The 15,637-nt window shown below is 33.2% G+C and overlaps 2 protein-coding genes and 1 non-coding gene across 6 annotated transcripts; 2 read left to right on the top strand and 1 right to left on the bottom strand.

The window, feature by feature from the left end:
• Positions 1 to 109: 109 nt before the first annotated feature.
• TRNAQ-UUG lies at positions 110 to 181 on the top strand. The gene has a single exon. It is a non-coding gene; the product is annotated as a tRNA-Gln (tRNA).
• A 355-nt stretch (positions 182 to 536) lies between these two features.
• Positions 537 to 6,101, bottom strand: LOC114413080 (magnesium-transporting ATPase, P-type 1-like). 4 transcript variants are annotated; one of them, XM_028377268.1, is made up of 9 exons: positions 5,827 to 6,100; positions 5,620 to 5,736; positions 5,052 to 5,278; positions 4,744 to 4,955; positions 4,516 to 4,618; positions 4,241 to 4,361; positions 3,991 to 4,120; positions 2,881 to 3,367; positions 537 to 1,882 (listed from the first exon to the last, which is right to left on the bottom strand). In XM_028377268.1, the coding sequence occupies exons 1-9, from the start codon at positions 6,044 to 6,046 to the stop codon at positions 722 to 724; spliced, it is 2,778 nt and encodes a 925-aa protein (XP_028233069.1). In that variant the 5' UTR covers positions 6,047 to 6,100; the 3' UTR covers positions 537 to 721. The 4 variants fall into 4 exon arrangements, with proteins under 4 accessions (XP_028233069.1, XP_028233067.1, XP_028233066.1 ...); XM_028377266.1 differs by having other exon boundaries at positions 3,991 to 4,361; positions 4,774 to 4,955; positions 5,827 to 6,101; XM_028377265.1 differs by having other exon boundaries at positions 3,991 to 4,361.
• Positions 6,102 to 10,457: 4,356 nt separating this feature from the next.
• LOC114411553 (protein MIZU-KUSSEI 1) lies at positions 10,458 to 11,494 on the top strand. Its single transcript, XM_028375201.1, has one exon. It carries the CDS (start codon positions 10,516 to 10,518, stop codon positions 11,230 to 11,232), a length of 717 nt encoding a protein of 238 aa, XP_028231002.1. The 5' UTR covers positions 10,458 to 10,515; the 3' UTR covers positions 11,233 to 11,494.
• Positions 11,495 to 15,637: the final 4,143 nt, after the last annotated feature.

Here is a 15,637-nt window from a genome sequence, read left to right as displayed (position 1 = left end):
GTGCTTTTTGCATGGATCTCAAATTCTTTTTTCTATTGCCTGCATCCTTTTTTTAAGACATTACTGTCAATATGTAATTATTACCTATCATGGGAAACGTATAGCGCACGGTTCTATGGTGTAGTGGTTAGCACTCTGGACTTTGAATCCAGCGACCTGGGTTCGGCTCCCGGTAGGACCTTTTCCTTCATTTTGTGAAGGTTTTTTCTTGTTCAACGTTCTAAGTAATTTAGGCTAATTTTTGAAATTCTATCTGAATAATCTCTAGTACATAATTTTAGTGACTAACAAACTAAATTTTCTTATCAAATAGTACACACTAAACCGGTTTTGTTAATTAATACATGGCCTGGGACAATATGCAACTCATACAAATGCAGACAAGTAAAAGATTTCAAATGTTCCACATGTTTTCATAGATGCTTATTGTCTGAAGGTGATAAGCGGATCAAGAACTGATAACACAAATAGAAAAATGACAGGAAGCACTGGAATTTCGGACGGAACATTTACAACTATCGTAAATTAGCTAAATATAGTATACAAAATTTTAATGCACGTATTATTCATTCATGAATGTAATTCCTATTGTTTTGAAATTTGTAGGGTACGATTACAGCAATGTTGGATGTGTTTGACGACACGATCGAAAAGTTTCTACTTGATATTGACTTCATAACAGCGGCATTTTAAGCGACTAAACAGATGAATGTTTTGATATTCAAAGCCATTTCTTATAAACCAATATGTAAAGTCTCTTAACGACCTGGCCAACTGTAAAATACCCCAGAAAAAGAAGCACCAAAAATCCGAAATATGAAAGAGGTATAAGTGAGAATCCCATGACCTTCCCAATGGGTGTGAATGGAAGTGCAATTCCAATTGCAGATGTCACAACAGTGGAGAAAATCACAGGCCAAGATGCAACATCCTGTATGAAAGGGATTTTCTCTGTCCTTATCAAGTGGATGATGAGGGTCTGCAATAGGAGACCTTCAATGAACCAAGCTGAATGGAAAAACTTCTGAGTCACATCAGTGTAAGCCTTGTAATAAAACCAAAGAAACAAAAGTGTTGCCACATCACAAAGGGTGCACACTGGTGCATTCCACAACATGAACATGGACAAGCCTCTCTCTGAGGACTTGTGAGGTGTCTTAACATACTCTTCATCCATCTTGTCCCAAGCAAGGGCAATCTGTCCCACACTGTAGATGAAATTCTGAGTAAGAAGCTGTCTAGAAGTTAAGGGCTCATACTTGAATAACAGTGTTGCTATGAGGAGTGAAATGACACTTCCCAAGTTAGCTATCACTGACATCTTAAGATACTTCATTGTGTTGCCAAAACTAAGTCTACCATGCTCCACTCCTGCAACAAGCACGTTGAGGTCTTTCTCAAGTAAGATAATATCAGCCATGTCTTTGGCAATGGCTACACCTGAGTCCACAGAAATGCTTACATTGGCAGCATCTAAAGCTAGTGAATCATTCACTCCATCTCCTAAGAACCCAACGACATGGTTTCCAATTGTTTGCAAGGATTGCACCACTCGTTGTTTCTGAATTGGGGTGAGACGAGCGAGTACTGTGGCTCTTTGAACTGTCTCATGGAAAGTGTTTTGGTCAAGTTGTTCTAGTTCAGGACCTGTTATTACATGAGTGGTACTTATGCCAACTTCCCTGCATACCCTTGTTGTCAAGGAGAGGGAGTCACCAGTTAAAACCTTAGCCTTCACTCCCTTCTCGGACAAACGCCACAGTGCTTGCTTTGCTGAGTCCTTTGGTGGGTCGAAAAACGTTATGAGGCCGATGAACACCATGTCTCTTTCAATATCCTCCTCTTCTCTCTTGCTTCCATTACTTGTTTCGCATATTTGGGGCTGCAATGTCACACGTAAATTGAAATTGAAAGTGAGTCAGCCACAGCAAATGAGGTGCTCCTTATTCTCTCATCCTCTCGTATTGAATTTTTACATAACCTTGCGTGGAAACTTTGTTTCTAACTCTCTCCATTAAGTATTCACAAATACTAATAAGATTCCGCCTATTTAATGCTTATGGTGAGAGAGATAGACACGACTTTGTCATGTAAAAAATCAACATGAGAGGACCGTTCCCTACAAGAATAAGAAGTTATTGTATAGTTTAGAAGTGCTAAGTATCTATAGTTTTAGCTAATTTCCCCTTGACACGTAGCTGAATTTATTAACTCTTTTTCGTTAATTGAAAAAATGAAAAACCTTAGTTATTTGTTATATAAAGATTGACCAGGACTATAAATAAGTGGTGGTCATGAACCATAAAATAATTTCACCTAAGAGAATAATTTTGATAATGTGGTCTTTTTATGAGTGTTATATCTAAAATATGGGAAGAGGAATGTACGCCCAATTTGGTTGATGCAAAGGAGAGAGATGGGAAGAGGGAAATGATGCATGATTGTTTGGTAGAGAATATTTGTAAGAGATATAAGTTTAAATTGAGTGAGTCTCATTTTACAAATTTTTGTCTCCACTTTTCACATCTAACAAGGATCCAATTATGATAAAGGTCAATTTTATCCATTTGAAACCTTATGTTACTTTAAGATTATTGATTTGACACGGGCATAATAATATTTTTACAACTTTATTTAATTATCTCTTCCTATTTCACTCAAACCAAACACTTACAATCTTATTTTCATTATATTTTTTACTTAATTCTCTTAAACCAAACAACTTAACAATTTATTTTATTTCTACTCTATTTTTTCCTTCAAATTATTTGTCTTCTATTTTCACCTCTTGTCACAACCAAATTTAGTCTCTTAAACTATCTAGATTCAAAATCAATGTCATTGGCATGAAAAGAAAGAATGCAAGAAGAAAAGACACACCATTTCCAGCTTCCTTATAGCTACTGCTATTACCCTTAACCCCTCATTGCTCAAATCTTCTGAGAGATTTAAAATCCGCTGATAATCATCTGAAGAGAAGGGAGAAATTTCATCTTTATCGAAATTCTCAATGAAAGAACAAACTCTCAATACTTCTAACAGTGCTCCTTTTGTTAACAGGAACCTGCCAAAGAATTGTGAGTGTCCGCCTTCTGTTTCTAAGATGACAGATACTCTTCTTCTTATGAAGTCAAAAGGAATCTCATCTATCTTCCTCCACTTAGATGGCTGAAACCTGAATCCATTTGAATATACAAATGCTAGGATAGCATCATCCAGAGGATACTTCTGGTCACTCTTAAAGTAAGAGTTGAGGAAGGCATAGCGTAAAATTTTTTCTTGGGGTAAACCCCTGCAGTCAAGATGATTAACCATGATTGCATGATTCATTGTAAGGGAGCCTGTCTTATCAATACAAAGAATATCCCTGCAACATTAAAAAACATAAGTACACAGAAAAAGAATCTGCTAGAAAGATGCATATTTGGATTAAAACAAGACATATTCCTTGCACTATTTTTTAACCTTATGTTTTCATTCATTGTTAATGATGCTGTTGCATCAATAATTGATATACTAGAAGCTTAGCACCACGTATACATTAGCACAATTGATTAGAGGTTAGAACACGATTTAGACCCACTTATCAATTTCTCTATTTATTACTACAAGTTCATATTTATTCATAATGTTTCTAATACATAATTCCTATATTTATGTCTTGATAATTGCTGAGAACGTGCCTTGCTGATCTTTCTTTATTCAAAATTAACCAACGATAATGATAGATTTTTACATTCTGGTTTCCACTAGTTTAATCCGCAAAATTAAAACGCAAGCTGATCTAATCATTAATTGTAGGTTCCGATTCTCTCTTCCCCTTTCTTTGATTTTGATGGTAGAGACAGGGGGAAAGGGTAGTTAAAGCTGGGTAAGAATGGAAACTTGAATTCATATTTTATGATAAGTTGGTTCAAATGTGTGCAACTGCATATGAATTTAGTGTCCAAGTCATCAATCAGTTGATTTTCAATGTGAATTTATACTTACATTGATCCCATGTCGCGTATAGATGTTAAACTTTTTACTATACATCTGTCTTTAGCCATAGCAAGTGCTCCTTTTGCAAGACATGTGTTAATGATGAGGGGAAGCATCTGAGGATTGAGGGCAGATGCAACTGAGATGGCAAAAAGAACACTCTGGCTCAAATTAAGAGATGTAGTGTAATTTATCACAAACATGATGGTAACAACTGCTAGAATGACAGAAATAAGCAAGTAAAATATCCGTCTGAGACCCTTTTCAAATTCATCTGGTGGTTTCTTCTTCCCAACTTTTGAAAACATGGTGCTCATGTAAGTATTGGATCCTGTGGAAATCACTAAGCCTGTTCCAGTACCAGATACCACGTTTGTGCCCTGTGATGTTAATAACTAATCATTTCTCTGCAAAACTCTCCGTTCAATCAGACTATCTCTGATCGGAAATTTAATATTTTTGATGGCATCTTGAAATGAAGCTACAACTTCAACGGAAACAAAATACAAACAGGGAATTGTGTTACTAACTCACCATAAAGCAGATGTTCTTTAAATCCAATAAAGGAGTGCTGTGATCTTCTCTGATTTCAGCAGTTTTGTCAGTTGTCCAAGATTCCCCAGTTAGTGATGCCTGGCTGTTAACAAGGTATGAAATCACCATGTGATAATTCAGTTAGCTGAAAAGGCAAAGGGAAGAATACTAGTGTTCACTAATCTCTAATCTACTAAACGAGAAGATTTTCCGATTGACATAACACACCTTACAACAAGTTGTTTAGAAGATAACAACCTGATATCTCCAGGAAAGAGGTCACCAGGTTCAAAAATCACAATGTCACCTGGAACTACATCCCTCTGATCAACTTGAACTACAAGTTCTTTCTGAACAACTCTACCAGCGCATCTTTGAACTTTTATTGGACATTTTACAAATTCTGAAAGCTTCATTGCTGCTTTTGAGCTGCTGTATTCCTAATAGACATAAACAAAGGTCGGAGATTAGAGTGAAGGGAAGAGAAGTACTAATTCCACTGTTTCAATGCAACCAACTAATTAATGTAGAAAAACCTGATAGAAACGAAGGGTGACACTGATGAAAACCAATATGAGCATGATAAATCCATTTGGACTGTCGCAGGTAATGAATGACAGAACTGACAAAACAATCAGAATGATAATGAAAGGATGGAAAAGAGAGTTCCATAGAAGATGCCACCATCTTGGAAAGGAATACTCAAGTGGAACATTTGGCCCATTTTCCCTCAGTCTCCTATCGGCTTCTGTGAAACTTAAGCCTGCACAGAATTGAAAAATACTACCTTTCATATGACACAAAACTAGAGGGTGGTATTTAATTCAGTGATCACAATTCACAGAAATGAAAAGCTGAAAACACTGAACCCTGCAGTCTAGTTTACCTGCAATCAAAACGCACTAGCATCAACTTAATGGATTTTGAATAGTTTGCATAAACTACGAAGTTATAAGTTCAAACTTTAGAGCGACAACACATAAAAAAAAGTTACATATAATCATATAACACATGGATAAGATTGTCTTATAGGGTCGGAAAGTAGACATTTTTTTTCAGTATCAATGTAGAATTCACAAGGTACTGCAGAGTGCAGATACTTGCCTCTCTCAGTGGACCTAACGTACTCGAAAACCAAGTTTTTGTCTGACTGGGCCAAGGTGTATAACCAAGAGTAGACTTTCTCCTCTTCCTCGGTTTTTGAGTCTCCATCTACTTTTCCTACAATGCAATTGAACTCAACCCAGATAAGTAGAAAACCAAAAAATAAATAAAAATACCTTAGTATATAATATAACAGTAACTACTAACTAGTTAGAGAGAAGTGTGAATGAAAATGGAAGAAGATGTCGTAAGGAATACTTGAATGAATAAGGCGCCGCAATAATTCAAAGAGTGAAAAGGGGAACCGGTCTTTGTGGGTATTTGGCCTGTTTACAAGAGTTTGTCTTATGGTGTTGGAATAAGGAAGCATGTAATTGTTGTTGTTGTGCTTATTGGCAAAGAGGGTGGAGACTTTGGTTCTTCCCATAGGAGCATTGAAAAAATGAAAGAGAAAGAGAAGCCAAATAGTTGAGAAAAAAGAGAGGAGCATGTACGTACATGTTGTTCGATCGATGGTTGGAGATTTGAATAGAAGGTGAACATAGCACGCTTTTTTTTTTTGTCAATCTAAGGTTAGTTCCCGCTCATGCTTCTAACTAACAAACCAGAGACGATTGTTAGGTGAGTCAGTACCGTAAGTGTTTGCTTGAGTGATGAATCACTATGCACACATCATTAAAATTAAAGAAGTTATTACATGGTTTTCTTCATTCTGTCTCGTTAATCTCTATTTGACGTGGAATTAAATATATTTAATATTTTTATATAAATTGAAAATTTTCATTAGAGGTTCTCGAAGTACAATTCAGGTGTTTCATGAGTTGTTTAAAATTAAGCAAAGTTAATTAACAAGTTTATAACAAATGACTTATTGGTATGATGTTTGAGTTATTTATATATGTAATTGTTGTTTAATTCATTTTTATTAATTAAAGAATTATTTTTCAATTACAAAATTTAATATGATTTAAGTTAAATACTCACTCTAATAACTTTAATATTAGATAAATTTTCGTGTTAAAATTTTCACAAATTTTAAAAAAATTCATTTAAGCAATTATGTATCATATAAAAGTTAATTGAGATCATGAAGATGTAATAATCCAAAACTATTTAATAATTTCTCTATAACATTACATACAAAAATGACAAAAGTTAATCATTGTTCTTAGAACATTGGTTAAGAAATTAAAAGAAATTTTTTTATTAAGATGCACAAAATTGCTTTATGATTTTTTTTACGTTTTCCTATGATATTTATAACAAATATTTTCTCCTTTAAATTTTCTTAACCAATATCCTAAAAACATTTCTTAGTAGGATTCTTCAAGAATTTTCACCCTATATTCTTTATTTCTTATTCTTTTAATAAAAAAAGTGACATTTTTTTATGCTTAGGATATGTTCTAACCATAAGTGACATTTTTTTTAAGTATGAATATCTATTTAAGAGACTGGTTTTTTCTAATAAATATTTTTTGACACATAGAATGATTAAACCTCAAACTTAAGCACACATCATCTAGCGCTTAATTGGGAGTGTATCACGTGTGTTTTTTTAAAAGGTGCATGTCAGATCCTATTTAAGGCAAGGATATGAGGAGTTGACCAAATTTACATCAGAGAACATTACTCTTGGAGTTGGTACCTGTTGTGAAGCTTTTTCCATGACTCTCTCTTCAAGACCTTGCCTCCCTTCATCATGTTTTGAGATTTTGATGTCGATATGCAGCTAAATTGTCCTAGTGTTTGGGGTTGGAGTGCAATGACCCTGAACATCTTGCATTGTTTTTTATATATTAATATATTTTTCATTTCTCAATCTTCTATCTTACTCTCTTTCTCTCTATTTTAGTTGTGACATGATAAACCACATATTTGTGGCTTTTATTGCATTGGAATTTGGAAAATGTTACTGAAACCTAGACCTAGGGTAAGATAACTAGGGGTTTGACACTGGGAATGGTGTATGAATATTTAGCCATCTTGCAAACCATGTGCTTAATGCAAATTTCATTATTGATTTACTTAGGGAATAGGAATTAATAATGAGATTTAGTCTTTAACCACTAAGGGATTACATTTGTAGTGACTTTTATGTTTGAGGCTTAATGCAAATTTCATTATTGATTTACTTAGGAAATAGGAATTAATAATGAGATTTAGTCTTTAACCACTAAGGGATTAGATTTCTAGTGATTTTTATGGTTGAGGATTGGTTGTTGAATTTGAAGTTTTTAAGTTATCATTAATACAAGTAGGTAAAGTGGCATGAAATCCAACCCCGGACACATTTCTTTTTTCAAAGTAAACCCCGGGCACATTTTATCTTGATATTGTTGAAAATCATAATTATTCTATTCTAAGTGTTTGAGAAAAATCCTAAAAAGAGTCTTAAAAAAACATATCAAAGTGAACGAAAAATAAACGGTGTTTTTTTTTTTTGGATTTAACATTATGGATTCGATAAGAAAAAAATACAGGGGATGATCAAGTTGAAAAATACATAATAGTTAGAATGAAGTACAAGACCAAAGTTTAACTTTTTCAACATAGATATAGATAAATAATATCGAACATGACCCACATGTATATGTTTTAGTTATAAACACGGGTATAGTTAATAAGCCCGAAAAAAAAATACCGGTACAATTGATAACTAGAGTGTTGCTTCCTGCACCTCTCAAGCAACCCATTACATTTCATAATGTCCACTCCAAAATATAATTTTATATTGTAGAATCTAATGGGGTGTCTGGAGTAAAAATTGGAGGTGCCGAAAGTTTTACTCTAATAACTAATGTGTAATTGGGCTTTAAGCATATTCATTTAATTTTATGTGGTTTAAGAGTTGTGTCTTAGTATTGGGCTTAAGTTAGCTCTTTTTGTTAAATTAGGAGTAGGCCATGTGTAAATGTATGATTTTTTTTAAGTGAGAGAGGAGAATGTTAAAAAAAAAAGTAGTATTATTCAGTCGTTCACAGATGACGACGACCGGACAACTTTTGTATATATATAAAATAAGAGAACCTTTGTTCTTGAAGAAAAACTTTTACTCTCCTCTTCAAAACAAATCTTTCCTCTTTTCTATCATGTAATAGTGTAGGACATCATTGAATAGAAGTTGTTTATATCCTTATCTAATTATCGACGACTAATTTGACTTTCTTATTAATTGTTGCAATGAAAAAGGATGGATTTATCACCATTATGTTGCATAAGTAAATATACCAGTCATGATATCTTATTCAATTAGGGTTTATTTGGAAAAGATTTTCTTCAAGTATTTATACGGGAAAAATTAAGAAAAAATAAATAAATATTTTTTTCATAAACTAAAATAAATTTGTGTATAACTTAAAACTCATTTTTTTGGAAAAAATAATTCTAGAAATTAACTTATGCATCAAAATATTTCAGTAAATTATATTCATTATCTCTGGCATCAAAATTTGTCTGCTCATAGCATCAAAATTCGTACTGAATATCCAGTAAAGCTGAAAAATATGGAAGATCAAGTTTTGTCCTGTGACAGTCTTCGGTACCCGACAAATAAGCGAAAGGAAATGGGAGGACAAGAGTGGAGCAACCAGGCTAGAAAGCTAAAACATCCAAGTTTTTTTAGCCTCCACACAACACGCTTTGCCTCCAAAGTTCATCTCACATGGTATATGCAAAATAATACATGAAAATAAGATTTAGTGCTAGTTTTGTGGGTCTGCTATTATAAGTCCGACACATTGTTTTTTTCTCTTTTATTTTGGCGAGGCAGGTCTTATCATTGATGAAAAGCATAAAAAGATGCTCGTGTGTGTGTGTAGAGCAAATTAAATAAGAGTTGCACAGTGTGTATGAATTTGGAGTTTTATGGTCCGAAATCTAGTGGCCTAATGATTGAATGATAGTGAATTGGTGGGTTATGACTGCACGGAAATCTCTCCGAAATTTTCTGCATTTTTGAATGGCTGAAATCAAAGTTTAATCTCACAAAAATAGAGAGAAAAGAAAGAAGACACCTAATATTTACATATTAATTATTTTCAGACATAGCTGCTCCAGCGTGCTACAGGTACTTTTGTCCACAAACGAAAAGAAACCTCAAATAATAAATAATAGAAATATTTTAAATTAAAAAAACTGGGCACAGAACTATCCACTGAAAGCGTGTGCATGAGTTGTTTCAGAATCAAGCAACGGGGTTGCACTAGATAACCCTTTTAGTTGGCAGCCCAAAAATGTTGAACCCGATTGGCCAATTCCACACTATTCGACACATGTTGCTGTGATCCGTGAATTTGTGGATTTCTTTTAAACAAGTGTGCATGAGGTCAACCGTTGAATATTAAAATCAAAAAACGAAAAGGACCACCATTTTTTATATATATCATCTAAAATATTTATTCATTTTTTGGTTGTCACAATAACATAAAATGAGATCTAAATAATATTATTTGGAAGAAAAGATACTCCATTTATTTGATCTAATATTAATATCTTTAGTATACGAGATTACATGTAATTTTACAGAAAATAATTTTGTTCAATCTTGACAGAATTAATCACATTACTCATACAAAATTTTTCTTTCAAATATTTCATGCAATTAAATATAAGAATTCAAATTCAAGAATATTAATTAATCTAAAATAATCTCTTATTAATTATTCATCAACACGTTTAATTATAAATTTGATTTATTATATCAATATATACTAATAATATTTTATATCAACAAATATTATTATATTTATGATAAATTTACTTCTTATTAAAAAAAATTATATTAACTTAAGGTTAACTAATAGTATTTTTTTTAGCGCATGTTACATCATCCATGTATTATATAAACAAACCCTAAACCATGCTGAAACAATAGCGACATTAAGTTAGATCTACATGGCCAGTGGCGTGACTACAGTGGACTGCGAGAAACAAGTTAGATCATGGAGGCTGATACGTTCTCTCATGCAACTATTAATCCCCACATGTAACTGCGCCACCATTATAGAAGACGGCCAAGATGTAACAACAACAACAAACGAGACCCTCCGAAACACAAGCAAATATACTTATTCACCTTCATCGTCACTGATGAGCTCCACCACCAATATCACAGGCACGATCTTCGGATACCGCAGAGGAAAAGTGAGCTTCTGCATTCAGGCAAACGCCAACTCCACCAACCCAATTCTCCTCCTAGAGTTGGCAGTTCCAACAACCATCTTGGCCAAGGAAATGAGAGGAGGAACCCTAAGAATCGCCCTAGAGAGCGGCAACGACGACGATGACGGCGACGGCGACGGCCAAGTAGACACACTTTTGTCCACGCCTTTGTGGACTATGTACTGCAATGGGAGGAAGGTGGGGTATGCCGTTAAGCGCAGGCCCTCCAACACTGATTTCGAAGCGCTGAGGTTGATGCGTTCGGTGGTTGTCGGAACCGGGGTTATGAAGTGCAAAGAGTTAGTGAACAAAGAAGATGATCAACTTATGTACCTTAGAGCTAGCTTTCAGAGGGTTCGTGGCTCAGACAACTGTGAATCTTTCCACTTGATTGATCCAGAGGGAGACATTGATCAGGAACTCAGTGTTTTCTTTTTTAGGTCCAGGTGAACTTTTGTTTTATTTTTATTTTTCCACCACTTTTCCTTAGCTTTTTGAGCTGTGCTTAATCATTCTGGTCAACCAGACCAGAGCTGTTAGCATGGCTTTAATCGTCCTTCCAACTATTTCATTTTATTCGCCCTCGTAGTTGTGTAGGACATCGTGGCCAGATTCTGATGGTTTCGGAGGAGAACGGCATGCTGATACCGTTTTTGTTTTTTTTTTTTGCCTTTCCCTGAAAATATTAACTACTTGGTTTTACTTTTGTTGATTCCCCGTTTAACAGAATCAAAATGAATTGTGTTTTGTCTCAAATCTGAACAGTACAGTATGTGAATTTTACCATTTTTATTAGCCATAATTATTACCCTTTTATATATATATATATATATATATATATATATATATATTAAGATTGACATATTATATGTATCCAATAATCAATCTTAATCTCATCTAAGATACTATTAAGTTTTAGTAGAATTTTAAATACAAATTAAGTTGAGTTGGGAAAAAATAAATAATCAGTTTGATACTTAATAGGTCGCACTTATACTAATAAATTTAACTAATAGTGTAGAATGCATTCAAATAAGTACGTTGCTAGCAAACTTTTTACCATTGACTTTAATTTGAAATAACTGCAGGATTGATTTTTCACCGTTCATAGTCAAATTTGAAGATAACTGATTTTGTATGCATGAGCAATCATATCGTTGGCTCATGGTCAAATCAATAGTCACATCAAGTTTTCTCAACCATAATTTAATTAGAGGTTTCTTTATTTTTAATCTTTTTAATTATTTTGTATGCACAAAGAAACTGATAAAGAACTTGGTTCTTCGTTGAATCCATCTATCCGATCAAGATTCCATGATTTAATCAAAGAATCTTTGGCTTTCTAATTTTTTTTACTATATATATATATATATATATTACATTGGACATTTAACTAATCTGTAGGTTGAGCTGAATGAGATTACTATAGGTGAAAAAAAATTACCTTCTAAATTACTAATATTATTGAATTGCTATATAGAGATTTAAATTTGAAAGCCTTAATTAAGACAACTCTGGCTAAGTACTTATTGGTAATTTGACTTGGTTAAGGGAAACAACAGATTAAAGTTTCACTCGTTTGTATCTCAATCTTTAAATTTATATTTTTATTAAGAAACAATCTTTCATCAATTGAATTTAATATTTTATCATTTTCAATTCATATTTTATATTTCATTTAATATATGAATAATGTAGAATATTTGGTAAATTTTGTAAATATTGTGTCGACCTACATGCCCGACAAATGTCTTCTGATAACTAATCAACTTTTATTTAAAATTTAATGTTGTAAAGCAACGGGGGCATCGTTTTAGTCCAATCGTCAGTGAGAATAATCAAGGATCCAAAAGCATTATTACGCGTAATTGACAGCTCATCATATTCTCCTTGTTACTAATATTGCGCAAAAGCAATCTTACAGAAATAATTCTATCCATGTTTACAGCTTTAGCACTTCATATTTAAAACAGGATCTGAAAGACATGCATGGAGTAGAATCCATGAGTTACTGATTTTGAAACAAGAGTAGAATCCATGAGTTTGAGACAAGTACTATTATTTCTTTTGCGACAATTAATTTTAAAAGGCCAACATCTATTTTGAATCATTGGATGGAGATATTGAGAGAAAGAACGTTTAAGAATGGAACATTTACTAGAAGCCGATATGGGACATTTTCCTTCTTCAAAATGTGTATCTAATTGCATGAGTTGTTTCTGATTCATTATGTCGTTTGATTTGGAATTACTCAATTAGACACACTAGCACACCACCAGGCTCATAACATGGAAAAAAAATGTCTCAACTTCGTAATCTTTATAACTCAGGTAATGGCTTGTCAATTTATAATTTGATACTTTCACATTGACATATATTCGAAAATACCTTCAACTTCTTGTTCTCAATGCCACTCTTTCTTTTAAATGTATCGTCCTAATCAAACTCTAGCTTAATTTCATAAATTTTAGGTATGTTACCCCAACAACCTGTTTTGGACAATATAAAAAAAAAAATATATCTTTTTAGACTTTCACTTTCCTTAGGGAGTGCAGGAAGCAATTCCCATTCTGGCTTTTCTATCTTTTAAATCAATCCCCCGGCCCTTCACATTACCAGATTAGTGCATGGGCTTCAACAGCTTGTGTAATACTATATAGTAGATACACGGCAATTGCTTCCTGCACTTCCAATTGTTTTCTGTACCTTTTTAATCTTCTCGAAAGTCTAATTTAAAATGTAATTTTACATTTAGGATTAGCCTTTTCGAAATGTAATCCAGAATGCAATTCGGAATGGCTAATTGAAACATACTAACATGTATCCAAAGAAGCAATTATGGGATGCAGGAAGCAATTGCCTAGATACACAAATGATATAAGAATGCGCTGTCCATTGAAACATACTAACATGTATCCAAAGAAGAAGTAAAACGTTGATAAAAACATTAGTCATTGTATGTTCTTGTACAACCATACTTGCTATCAATTACCGTTCCATAACCCTGTGTTTGGATGAGGTATTTAAATGACAATTCATTTTTTTAATGAATTTAAAATACCTCTGTCATGATTCAATTGTTTAGATATGAAGTTTTAAAGAATGTAAAATGACATCAATTTTTAAAAGAATTTTAATAGATTAAAATGGTAGGAATTAAAATTCCACCTAAATGGTAAGAATTTCAAATTCTCTCCTTTCACATAGGCCCCTTCATTCTCTCACACCTAAGTGGTGGTGGTGGTGGTCGGAGTAATACAACATGGCGGAGGAGTCGCCGAGAAAATCCTACAACTTTGACAGTGACGACACGTGGCTCACACTCTGCAACGAAGATTCAACGAAACTCACATCGTTGTGGTTCAGATTCTACTCAAACACAAGGCTTTGTGTTAAATTGAACTAGTAAGAACTAAGATGGAAAAAATCTAGAGATCAACAACGCCAAGCCAGCGATGCGGAGTCAGTTGAGGCAGAGCTCGGTGTCACACTTTCAGGCCTCTTCGCGCTTGGGTTGCTCCATCGTCGCAACAAACCTTCTCTCTATTCCATCGCTCTCGAGGGAGAATGTTGGGACCTCTGTGTCCTCCCATTCTTGATTGCTAGCAACTTACTACCATTATAGGGGATTGGAAATTTGATGGAGGAATTTGCGAATTTCTGTACTATGTAAAACCCCAACCTCCAATAGAGAATTAGTGGAGGTGGAAGGTGAGGGCGGAAGGTGAGGAACGCAAGTGTGGTGGATGCGGAAGGTGAGGAGGTTGAACAAAGGAGAAGAAGATGAGGAGGCGTGTTAATACAAGAATATCCGGTAAGATTTAAAATTGTTTAGCATTAAAATTATTTTGATTATATAATTATTAAATATTAAAAAAATTTAATTTTTAATTTTTTTTGCATTAAAATTATTTTGAATATTTAAGCATTTAAAAAATGACTAATATTTATTTTTGTTCGATATTAAAATTTTAATTTTAAATAAATATTTAAAAATAAAAATTTGAATTTCATTGAAATTGAATTACTTTATCCAAATAAAAAAAAATTAAAATACAAGAAATTTAAATCAAGACAATTAAAATATTATGTATTTAAATTTTCTAAAAATTTTCAAATCCTTCATTCAAATAGAAGGTAATCCTATATGTTTGTTTTGGGGAGGGTCAAGGGTGGTGATAAGCTTATGCTTTCTTTTTGGTTGAAGGTAAGCAAAATTAAAACTAATATCTGAAAATAATTTTTTAAACTGTAAAATAAACTCATTCTTGTGCCCGTAAAGGGACAAATTAGACAATTTACACCACATCATATCCACTTAACTCAATCTCATGTGTGCAAGTCCATGTTTCTTACTTTGTTGTCTTGAAGACCTTAAAACAAATTGATATATAAACACTATAAAAAAAGTATTAAACTTAGTGATAGGGGACATGAGCCTTTTGAAATACTCCAAAATTCCCAACCTAACACACTCTCTTGCCATTAGTCTAATTTTTTTTATGGAATTAGTCTAAATTATTAGAAAACACAAAATCATAGATTAATGAGTGGAACTCATTCAATGAGATGCGATGCCCAAAAACAATCGTATTTTTAACTTCAATTGAATAAAATTACTAAAATTTAAAATCAAATTAATTCAATGATAAAATAAAATAATACCAATAAAATTGAATTACATTCACTCTTTCAACGTAATCCAATTGAATAGATGAACCTTTCAATTGGCACTGCTTGTGTATATTTAGTAGCATATGGACAATCAATCGTTATTCTTCTAATCCTTTTAAAAGTCTACCATTATTAGATTAGTTTTAGATGAAAGTCAAGAAACTACTGGTCAACTGTTTCT

Source organism: Glycine soja, chromosome 5 (assembly GCF_004193775.1).
Source record: "Glycine soja cultivar W05 chromosome 5, ASM419377v2, whole genome shotgun sequence".
Lineage (NCBI taxonomy): Eukaryota > Viridiplantae > Streptophyta > Magnoliopsida > Fabales > Fabaceae > Glycine > Glycine soja.
The sequence above is the reverse complement of the archived record's forward strand: the minus strand, read 5'-3'. Positions and strand labels throughout refer to the sequence as shown.

Coding starts and splice junctions, on each gene's coding strand:
- LOC114413080 (XM_028377265.1), bottom strand. CDS start 6,046: ATGGGAAGAACCAAAGTCTCCACCCTCTTTGCCAATAAGCACAACAAC. Junction 5,737..5,826: donor TTCACACTTCTCTCTAACTA/GTTAGTAGTTAC, acceptor ATTGCATTGTAG/GAAAAGTAGATGGAGACTCA. Junction 4,619..4,743: donor TCTAAACAACTTGTTGTAAG/GTGTGTTATGTC, acceptor CCTTGTTAACAG/CCAGGCATCACTAACTGGGG.
- LOC114411553 (XM_028375201.1), top strand. CDS start 10,516: ATGGCCAGTGGCGTGACTACAGTGGACTGCGAGAAACAAGTTAGATCA.